The 12190-nt window shown below is 33.6% G+C and overlaps 1 protein-coding gene across 5 annotated transcripts in view; it reads right to left on the reverse strand.

Moving 5' to 3' along the window:
• Positions 1 to 12190, reverse strand: part of ASCC3 (activating signal cointegrator 1 complex subunit 3) — a 377366-nt gene that overhangs the window by 162236 nt on the left and 202940 nt on the right. For all 5 annotated transcript variants that reach the window (XM_054490290.2, XM_054490292.2, XM_063666450.1 and 2 more), the window contains one exon: positions 5415 to 5549. In XM_054490290.2, the coding sequence (XP_054346265.2) occupies positions 5415 to 5549 (135 nt within the window). The remainder of the gene's footprint in view (positions 1 to 5414; positions 5550 to 12190) is intronic.

The following is a 12190-nucleotide window of genomic DNA, read 5'->3' on the forward strand; positions in this document are numbered from 1 at the left end:
TCATCTTCAGAATTGGGTACTATTATGTTTACATTTTGATAATATATTGATGAATATATATTACATAATTTTTATAAATTTTTTTTCATCAAGGTTTGTTTACCCACTTTATTTCTTCTTTTTGATTATTTTCTTCCTGGAAACTTCATGTTTTAAGTTATTAAATTTAGTAAGTGTACATATAAAGATGTAGATATTAACTGGTCTGTTGTTGCTGTTCCTAATATCTCTTCCACCAACCTGCTTACTGCTTTTTACAATTCAATATTATTTTTTATTGTTCCAAGCATTAAGTTTAATTTTTGTCTCATCTATTATTGTTTTAAACTGTTATCCTCTTCCTCTTCAAAACTCATGGGTAAACATTTATAGAATGTCTACCATGTGTTAGGCAAGGTATATGTTAGCTTATTTATTACAGAATTTTTTTTTTTTTTTTTTTTTTTGAGACAGAGTCTCCCTCTGTCACCCAGGCTGGAGTGCAGTGGCGCGATCTTGGCTCACTGCAACCTCCGCCTCCCAAGTTCAAGCGATTCTCCTGCCTCAGCCTTCCCAAGTAGTTGGGACTACAGGCGTGTGCCACCATGCATGGCTTTTTTTGTATTTTTAGTAGAGACGGGGTTTCGCCATGTTGCCAGGCTGATCTCAAACTCCTGACCTCAGGTGACCTGCCCGCCTCGGCCTCCCAAAATGCTGGGATTACAGGTATGAGCCACTGCACCTGGCCACAAAAATCTTAAAATATAGGTATCATTGCCACTTTGTATGTGATGAAATGTGGCTTGAGGATGTTAAAAAGGCAGAGTGTGTAAATCAACGTTAAAACACAGGTTTGCTTAGATCCAAAGTTTTTATTCCGTATGAGGTTATCTCCCTTTGAAAACAGAAAAGTCATGGTCCCAAAAATGCAATTAAGCAAACAGTTGTATTTTTTTTTTTTACAATTTTGTTTGATTTTATTTAAAAAATACTAATAAACTTTTGACATCCTATGTGGTGGTAACTGACAGTAAAATTACTATATTAGCCTCTAAGAGGAAAAGAGGTTAAGATATGGCAGGGAAAGAATAAACTCTGTGAAGATGATATTTTGCATATATTTAAAGTAAAAAACAAAAGAGAAAGAGGGCTATTAACCATCCCTGCTACTACCAAGTCTGTTATGCTATCTTTAGTTAACAGATACCATCTCGGAAGAGACGATTCTAATCTTGGCCATACTGACACTGAAGCTGCTCATGCAAAATTAAAGCAAGCTGTAATAGTAAGCATCAGATAACTAAATCAAATTGGCATTGATTCCAGTTGCCATTGATTTAGGCAAAGACTAAAGCTGAACTTATAAAAACAAGGAAATGATTGACAGATCTACATAATAAAAAGTCAGAAAATTATACTTTAAAGCAGCTTGAGGATACACATTACTATTGGATTCTTCCTCTTTTTATAACTTGTTCAATAGATATTTTCAATAACTACAGACACAAGGCTTATTACGTGGTAGAAATTCTACCTAAAAGACAGACTCTTAACTTCACCGATATATGTAAAAATACTGAACTCACATCAGGGCCATAAATCAGAAACATATGGTAAAGGGATGGGTGGGAATACTCAATCCCTATGAGAACAGTTAAAGCCTGTTAAAAATTTGTCCCTAACAGAAAAATTTGATTTGACTGAGATCTCAAGTAAAACAGAATCTGAAAATTCTAACTGAAGGATTCATTTAACTTAAAATTAAAATCACAGTGAAAAACAATGGCTTAATAACGAAAATACATGCATCTTTAATTATATACTTACTTTTATAAACATAAACTGCTGCTATTCCTTGAGGCATGTTCTATTTTATAGAAAACAGTGGTTTCTTAAGACACAGTCTTTGAGGGGGAGAATATAAAAGTAATAAATATATAGGGTAAATTAAGAAAATTTTATCCATATTGTTTATTATCCTTTTGCCATTTTAAAATTTAGTTACTAGTATATATATTTTCTAAAAATAGATTTCTATGATAGGTAAAGTTTTATCATTGTTCAGTTTCCAAAATAATTTCGTACATCATTCTATCTGTTTCTCATGGTAAATAACTAGAATAGGTATTATTTACTCCATTATTATTCCATTTGATAGAAGAGAAAGTACGTTTCAGAAATGTTTAGATGTCCAAGGCCACAAACCTTCTAGAGGTAAAATCACAACCAGACCTTTTTGTGAATGTGTCCTGTTGGTTTGGGCATAATTTGTACGTCCTGAGATATTCCTGTGCCCAGGGAGAGCCCCAAGCTCCATTTCTGAAGGTTAAACTACTCTTGGGAGACTTTCCTTTCCTTTCCCTATGTTCTTGTTTCAGTAGACAAATCTGGAAATATAGGTAGTTTTTCCTTTGGGGGTGACTTTGATATTAAAGATGAATATTATATGAGAAGTCCTGAGGTGTAACTGTTACTACCAGAGAGAAAAGACTTATTTCAGTTGCAGCTAAGGCATAGAAGTAGCCTTATTACATGAAAATGTGCGCGTGCGCACACATACACACACACACACACACACACACACAGAAAAGGAAGATTTTCTTAATGGAGTTTTGTTATTTATACAAATAAAAATAAATTGTGTTAAATGAAACTGTAAAGAAGTGGTTTTAAAGATCTTAGTAAGTCAGGAATTGAGGTGATTACATTAAACACTTAGGGGTAAGGCATTACTGTGGCATGGTAGGGATTTAGCCACGTAACAGGAGGCATGAGGCTAAATTTCTATGTACTACTGTAGCAAATTTACCTTCTAATTAAATTTTAATGTTTTGGGTTCTTAATTTCCCATTTTTCAAAAACATGGGAAGAAATGTCTCCCACCATGATGATAATAGCTCCCTTGAAATTGCTAGAATGTTAATACCATTTAAGTTCAAAGGCACTTCAAGAAATATGAAGGAATGTACTACTAGCACTAGAAGAATACTCTTAAATTCTAGAGCTTTGAGAAAATATTGAGAAAGATGATCTTATCTTTTGTCATAATATGTACCGTGGAGGGTTTCACTCTTTAAAATCTCTCTTTAGGAGAAGTGAGGGATATAGTTAGGTTGAAGAAATGTTCTTCTATTTTATTAAAAAAAAAAAAAAAAAGACTCCATGCCCTAAGGTCTTCAGAAAGTCCCAGATTGGATTTGATCTGTTTGCTTTTGAACAAACAGGACACAGTGTAATGAAAATGGTGGACTTTGGAGTCAGACTGGCTCAAATCATGGCCTCACTACTTAATATGAGATTCTCTGTGAAAATTATTTACTTTCTCAATTTTCGTTTCCTTATCTGTAAAGTGGGAATAAGAATCTTAAAGGACAGCACAATGGTACAGGTCAGATGAGAAAATTAAAGTGAAACATCTATTATAATGTCAGTCTCAGAGGAATAAAAGCTAAGAAAAAAAGTAATTCTGGGATATCTACTATCAGACAAATACTCTATGAAAGGGTGGGAATATAATGGTGAGTAAGATAATGTTCTTAATAAATGTGTGTGCAATTCATTTTTCTTGAAAAAAAAGCCCAATAATAGTTGGATCAGGATAAAAATCAAGTATAATAAAAATATAAAAAAGCTATAATAAAAATGACTAGGGATTTTCAAGTCTACCCAATTGTATCAAAACTTTCCGATTCTCTGTTATTTTTCTTCCAGCATAGTGATCTGTGAATTAGTGCTTGGTGACATTGCCTTAAATAAACATCATTTAAAAATGTCTCCATATAAATTATTATAATATGCTCTAGAATATTTCATACTATATTTGATTTACACATATGCCATATCAAGGGATAATACCAGCAATAACATAGATTGTAAGGATTGAATGAGTTATATAAAGTAATAAAAACAATGCCTGACACCAGTGACCACTTAATAAATGTTAAGCTTTACAATAACAACAATTAAATAATAAACCTGCATTATTTAAATTAGCAATAGTTATCTGAATTGAGATGGATAAAGAAACCAGAAATCCACAAGGTGGCTCTCAAGGCTTGTCTTTTAAACAGCAGAGTTGTTTTGTATTTCCAAAGAAATGAAGCAAGACTTATGAATACCAACTTGACTTTTCAAAGACTCTCATAAATTCATGATTAATAAATAATTGGAAGGACACAAAGCTGTACAATCTGTACAATAAATATTATGTAATAAAAGTAAAAAAATAGAAAATGAATAAATTTTGTATTTCTAAATTGAAAGAGACTCTGATGTTCAAAACAACTGACATCAGCTTAACATAGAATTTAAAATATCAATATAAAATGGTGAAATTTATAGTACAGTCACAATTAAATATATTTTACTAGGATAATAAATATAAAAGGGCATAGCACAATGTCTGGCAGCTAGCAGCTGTTCGGTAACCAATCAGTTAAATCTTACATTGTATATATATATATATATATATACAATTTAAAGTTACTATCATTTTATGCCAACAGATTTTTTATTTCATAATTTATTTTCATAGCTTTAAATCAGGAAGTCAGCATACTTTTTCTGCAAAGAAACAGAAAGTAATTTACAGTAGCTATCACAAGTACTCTATTTTTCTCCGGTAGTACAAAAAAAGTCAGACAATAAAGAAATTGGTATGTTTATGTTCTGATAAAACTTTAATTACAAAACAGATGGACACCTTTGGCCTTCAGGCCATAATCTGCCCAATCTTCATCTAAATAATTATCTGATATAGTTAAATAAAACCTGATATAAATCTTAAGATACTAGCAATACTCAAATTACCTAGAGGAGTGCTTCTTAAACTGTAATGTGTACAAAATCACCTGAGGATCTAGCTAAAATGTAGATTCTGGTTTGGCGAGTCTGGGTTGGGGCCTAAAGGTCTCCCTTTTTAACAAGGATGCAGGTGACCCCAAGACCTTTTTGTCCTTTGAGCATGTGTACACTGAGTAACAAGCTTGTTTACAAACTTTTTGGGTCAGAATTCCTTTACATTGCTTAAAAAAAAAAAAAAAAAGCCTATTTAGGTTATATCTGTCAATATTAACCTCAGAAATCAAAACCGAGAAATTTTAAAAAAGTATTAATTCTTTAGAAATATAATAATAAGCCCATTAGATGTTAACATAGGATGTGAAATTTAACTGCATTTTATATTTTAACTATATTTTAAAGAGCAGGACTAAGCACTTCAATTATAACCATATAGAAAGGAATGATAAGTGTTATGTCATAGAGTGAAACCTTTTAATAAAAGATCATTAAGACAAGAAAAAAGTCAAGATTATAACATCATAAATCTGCAAAATTAACTTCTTGGAAATTGAGACCGTGGATCTTTCACATATAAAATACCCTGGATATGTGGCATGTTACATGCTTTACTTCTTGTCCTCTTTGTTTCTTACCTGTTTTTCTGCAAGTACATAGTCATGTCCTTGGGTAGGAAAAAAGAAGGGAATATGGCCACAATTTTTTGCTCTTTCTATTAGAGACATAGCTGTTCTTACAGTGGCATTTCGAGCATGTACAAACACCATCACCTGAAAAAAAGGAAAGCAGTTTATTTAATATTACAATTAATTAAATTACAGCTTAATAGTAGCCTTGATAACATTCCATATAAACAACTATTAATTTCTCAAAACATAATCACAAATTTACAAATTCTCCAACATATCCCTATTTTAGAACAATGTGTACATAGGAAAAAGACAAGTTAAATAAAATTTAGCTTACAAGTTGATAGAAGTTTGTGGAGTCTATAAAATTTGGAGTTTAATTTGTATGTTTCTCTTTTGAATGCATAATTCATTATCATAGTCACTTATTATAGAGACAGCATACAAAAATATTGAGAGCTTTCTCATTGGAAGATTACTACAATCAGTTAAATTTCCAGTTCCATAAAGATGTTTCAAGAAATTGAAAACAATAAAGAAAACTCTTCCTTGGACAAAATCATGTCTAAGAACAATCACTTAAAATACAAAGGTTAGGGGACTGCTGGAGACAAAAATGCTTCTGTGAAAGTACCTGGAATTCTCTGTGCAAGCCTTCCTGTGGAATTATTCATGAAGTGACTGAGGATATCTGAACTAGGGGGAAGGTGTGTGTCTGAATGTTGTGTCAAGGAGAAGTGGGGAAAAAAATGCATCTTCAGGGACAGTCCCCAGTCACAGTGTGAATACAACTGAAGAGAATAAGGGAGTGTTTAGCAGCCTGCCTTTGCTGCCTGTCAGTACCTGCCTTCTTTCCTCTGTAAGTTTCTTCTTTGGCCTCTACCTTACATCAGAATCAGCTCAACCCCAGCATTCCCAAAGAGCCATTAGTATGATAAAAATTATTTTCTCATATAGACTACTGCTCTTTTTCAATTTTATCTGGTGTGAATAAAACCAACTTTACGTTGTTAACAATCTGGAATATACAATCTAAAGATAGTAAGTGTGGGTGCAGTAAATGACTTAAAGACAAGTTCCCCTAGCCCCTGCTTTCAACTAAATTCACACATCTACATCTCTGGAATCACTAAGATATTCTGCTTAGACCTCAAGCAACTTGGATGTCCTAATCCTTGCCCCTCTTCTCAATATCTCCCCTATACTCCTCTGTTAGTTACATTTTTCTGGAAGCTAAAACTTTGATGTTTTTTGCAGGCTATACATTTAGGAGGATATTCAAGAATTGTATCTAGTCAGGGAATTGATAGGCTCATGTGAGCTGACCTAAGTAAAAGAGAGGACCATTTTGAGGACTAACAGAAATGAAAAGGGGAATGAGGTCTGGGATTTGACCAGAAAGGAGACAGGGTGACACAAAGATATCTATACTTCTATAGAGGTATCTCTATATTTAAGCCATAGTAATCTTATGTCTATAAACTTGTCAAGGTAAGTGTTCCACATATGAGATGCTTATTAAAATTCACAGTAAAATCTCAGATAACAATCATTCAAGAAACTGGAATGCTTAAATAACTAATACTATTTTAGGTACATTCAAAGTAAAGGAGAACGATAATTTGTAGAAGATAAGAACTTCCTCAAAACAAAACAAAACAAAAAAACCCAAAATGTTTACGGAAAAACAAAAAGCACTGCAAGTCATCAGGAGAAATTTAATCAGCTAATTACAGTTACCAAGGGCATAAATCTTGAGATTTCATACTTTATCAGAGCTCTAACTTATTTACTGATACTAATATGTTTTGAAAGGAAATATGATCATAAGAATACTTTAAGGCCGGGCGTGGTGGCTCACACCTGTAATCCCAGCACTTTGGGAGGCCAAGGCGGGTGGATCACAAGGTCAAGAGATTGAGACCATCCTGGCCAACATGGTGAAACCCTGTCTCTACTAAAAATACAAAAATTAGTGGGGCATGGTGGTGCGTGCCTGTAATCTCAGCTACTCAGGAGGCTGAGGCAGGAGAATCGCTTGAACCCGGGAGGCGGAGGTTGCAGTGAGCCGGGATTACACCACTGCACTCCAGCCTGGCAACAGAGCGAGACTCCGTCTCAAAAAAAAAAAAAAAAAGAATATTTTAAAAAGAGTACACTAATAGAATTTATTTCAGAAAGTTTTGCAGGTACTGGGACATTCTGTTTTCCTTCTTTTTCAACTAAGGAAAACAAATCTTTTGATTTTTGATAGGCTCTCTAGCTTTCATGGGCAAACATCTTTACTTCATAGATGTTAAGAACAGCCACGCAGGTTCAAATTGTGGTATTTTCGTAATGACTGATAAACACTATTTAATGCTAAGATAGAAAATTCTGCTACAATAATGCCCTGCTGAAGATTCGTCAGTTCAGAATTTGTCCAATTCTATCATTCTATCTCTCGCAAATGGTAGGGACATTTCCTTTGTAAGTTTCTTCTTAAAGAGCAAGGCAGATTTTTTTTCTCTAATATAAAAATACATTTTACCACCCAGAAAACCTCATTAACCCCCAAATTAAATTTTAAGAAAATCGGAATTAAAATGAAGTTACTTTTTTGTTAATTTATTTATTCATTCATTCATTCATATGTTTCTGAACATGCATTAACTACCAAGTCCTGATAAAACTGCCATGAAAACGAGACACAAAGCTCCTGCCCTCATGGAGATGAGAATCTAGCATGATGAATTAAATAATCACAAAATATTTTTTACTTGATAAATATTTACTAGGCATGTATGTGTAAAATAGAGTTAAAAACAGAGATGAAAATAGACAAGCTGTGCCCCCTTCCATTAAAAACCTGTACAATTTAAGGAGAAAGATAAAATTGTACACATAACTTAGGCAGCTGAACCAAAGAGAAGATAACATGTGGATAACATGGGAACCCTAAACGTGGAGCTACTTGGTTTTCTGCATTCATCCATCCCAAGATATTTATGCAGTTCCTACTATGGTGCCAAATACGGTACCAAGTGCTTAGTACAGCACCAGGGATACTATGATAACTATGTTTCAAAGCTCTAAAGTCGTACATTACTGTTATAGGGAGAAAATCCTCTGATAATCATTCCCATCATTCCAAGATTAAAGTTGCATAAAGGAGGCTACAGTTGTATTTGGAATATTTAATTTTGTTATTTTTAGTGTGTTAGCTTGAAGGAGTACATTCTCTTCTAAGGTTTCTCACAGTGAGACCTAGGGACTATTACATCTGAATCACTGCTGCTGCTTGTTAAAATAGATTTCTGGGTCCTCCTTTAAAGCCAGCTGAGTAAGGATATCTAAGGGAGGAGTCTAGAAATTGAATTATTAACAACTACAGAAATGATCACAGCATTACTGTGTGAAATTGGTTAATAATTAATACCAACTTAATTTTCCCCTCTGAAGCTGAAAGAGGATTAAAAGGTAAAATAAATAAAACCACCACTACGAAGATGTTTTAAGAACCCTCCTAATAATATCTTTATTTAACTATACATATGAAATATCAGGAAATTTTAAGGTATTTTATATAACTAATAAGCCCCAACATTATTTCCCAGATGGGCCAGGGTTTTATAATGCTACCAGATTTCTATTCTCCATAATTCAAATGCCACATTATGTAAATCCTGTTGAATTAGCAGATATGGAGAACATAAGGGAAAATAAAATACGACCTAAATCTTCATTAATTATTTCAGTCTTACTTGTCAACTTTTCATTTTGCAAATCATTTTCTACTGCAGCCAAGAGAAATATTAGTTACAATTTAAAGTAACAATTTCTTTTTATTAAGGAATCCATCATGTTGTGTTAAGTAAAATGAACTCTTTTTTTTTTATTAAAAATTTCATGTGTTGAAGCTCAAATTGAAGTCATTACAAGGTTTTCGGTCTCTACAAACACACCTGATTTTATGGTTTGCTAATTTGGTTAATTAACTTAAATAGACTTATATGAAAATTACAAGTAATAGGACAGCATTGTTTCATTTGACAGAAATAACTCCAAATTATATTAGAAACACTTTTTGGTAACTGAGCAGCAGTTAAATTGGTGTGTTATTAAAATAAGAACAGAATAGTAAGATTAAGTCAATAATGATGGCAAATTTAGATTTTTATAAAACTGTTTATACTTTTATTTGAGTTTTTTAGGTTATGCATTTAAAAATATTTTATATACTTATTTTTAGTTTCAAAAGCCATTTTTTCATATTGTTTTATTTTTATTATGGAAGAGTTCACATAGAAACAAAAGTAGGCAGAATGTGGTCATAAACTGCAAAAGCCATTTATATTTAAAATATATGATGGAATCATTCCTGTACTTGGGAAAAAAAAGTATGTAAATTTGAGTTCTGGTCCTGTTATTTGACTTGTCAAAGAAAGCGTTCACATGAGATGCTGATTAAAATTAATAAAGGAGTAAAAGCTCAGAAAATAATGATTCAAAAAACTGGAATGCTTAAGTAACACATACTGTTTCAGGGTATATTCAAAGGAAAGGAGGACATATTATTTGAAAAAGATCTGAAAATTCTTCTTTGGAGTACTGCTAAATATCAGTGTGAGTTAGAATAAATTATTTAATCTCTTCAATTCTTATTTCCCCCAGAACACAGATAAAGAGTTACAGTGTATCACAGGATTACTATACGAATCAAAGGATATAATGTAAGGGAAAACACTGTGTTTAGTAAAATAGTGGCTCTAAAATTTTAGAAAGCTTCAAAATCACCTGGCAGGCTTGTTAAAAACACAGATTGCTGCTGTTTCCCTCAGTTCCCTTCCTGACTATATAGGTCTGGGGCAAGCCATGAAACTGCATTTCTAAGGAGTTCAAAGATGCTAATATTATTGTCCAGAAACTTTGAGAACCTCTGTCATAGCTGGTAAGTATTAGCACCATTATTAGGGGAATAAACATAAACAAAATTAATTTTGCCTAAAAGATTAAACAGACCAGTATACAATTGTTATACATTGACAACTATGCACCTATTTATTACTCATTTACATGCATATGTGCATGTGTGTATGTGTATTTAACATCACACAAAACAATTTAAAACACTTCCCCTTTAGCAACCTTTGTAAGGGGGTTGTGAAAGATGAACTAGGAATAAAAAAATTGGTAGGAATATTTAATGTGAAATCTTGAATCAAACTCTTTTTTTTTTTTTTTTTGAAATGGAGTCTCACTCTGTCACCCAGGCTGGAGTGTAGTGTTGCGATCTCGGCTCACTGCAAGCTCTGCCTCCCGGGTTGATGCCATTCTCCTGCCTCAGCCTCCTGAGTAGCTGGGACTACAGGCACCCGCCACCACACCCGGCTAATTTTTTTGTATTTTTAGTAGGGATGGAGTTTCACCGTATTAGCCAGGATGGTCTCGATCTCCTGACCTCGTGATCTGCCCACCTCGGCCTCCCAAAGTGCTGGAATTACAGGCGTGAGCCACCGCGCCCGGCCGAATCAAACCCTCTTTTCTAGGAATACTGCTAAGAAGTGAAACAGAATGGATATATCTGAAAAAGATACAACAATATGGCAGACAGATGTCCCACAGAAAAATGTTGCTGAGAAATGATGTTTTACATTATATGGCCCACATGGCATTGACTCTTGCAAAAGCTGAGGCTTGGGGTAAGGAGGGTCATGTCCTGGCAGTTTATGTTTTCATTCTAACCATCACAGCCACTTATCTGCCTTGCTCTCAGTTCTTCTCAATTTTCTTAACCCAGGCTCTTCAAGAGAATTAAGCCCTAAAGACCTACATAAATAGTGATTTAAAAGTGTGTGGTTCCCTGATCAGCAGCATCAGCAGCAGCAGCAGTGTTCCTGAGTCAGAAACTCTGAGGGTGGGGCCCAGCCATCTGTTTTAACAAGCCCTCCAGGTTATTCTGATGCAAGTTAAAATAGGAGAATCCTGTATTAAGGCATCCATTATAAGTTAAAAAAATTATTAGCTTTTCCTCTGTGCATTTACAATAGTTCTGGCAAATACCATCTTCTGAAGAAGTGGGAAAACAGTGTTGTATGGTCTGAATGGGAATGCCACTACACATATATTTATTTATATCCCATGACAGCATGTAGGCACAGAATAGTTTCTGCTGCTGTGATTACATTACCACATTTGTATTATCAGGTAGATACAATTTTAAAAGATCTTGTTGTGCATGCTGTAGATCCAAGAATCATCCATAGTTAGACACTACAAGTCACTACAGAGTTTTTGTTTTAGATCACAGTGCTAGCCAGCTGAAGACACTCGAGTCATCTGACCACATTCTTATTCTTCCAGTACTTCTTCTATCAAATAACTTTCCATATTTAGTTATCTGACTTCTCAATAGGGAGCAAAGAGCCTGGCATACAGCAAATACTCAATGTGTCTTAAGTAAATATAAGACATTGAGCCCAATCAAACACACTAGCCCATCACAGCTAATAATGGCCATTTCTGCTTTTTAAAAATAATTTTTGTCTTTTATGTATACTAAAAACATGGGGCTGTTGTGAGAAATAAGACAATATAAACAAAGCATTTACAATAGTGTGTGGTACATAGTAAGTGATCAATAAATGTTAGCAGTTGTTTATTAGAGTATAATTTTGCTCCTTATAAAATTAGAGTATAATTTTGCTCCTTATAATACACTGTATTAATTTTTTGATAGGGTAATATATTTACATAGTTCAGAATTAGAAAGTATAAAAATGTGCACAGTGTCTCTACCACCC

The sequence above is a fragment of the Pongo pygmaeus genome, chromosome 5 (assembly GCF_028885625.2).
Source record: "Pongo pygmaeus isolate AG05252 chromosome 5, NHGRI_mPonPyg2-v2.0_pri, whole genome shotgun sequence".
Classification (NCBI taxonomy): domain Eukaryota; kingdom Metazoa; phylum Chordata; class Mammalia; order Primates; family Hominidae; genus Pongo; species Pongo pygmaeus.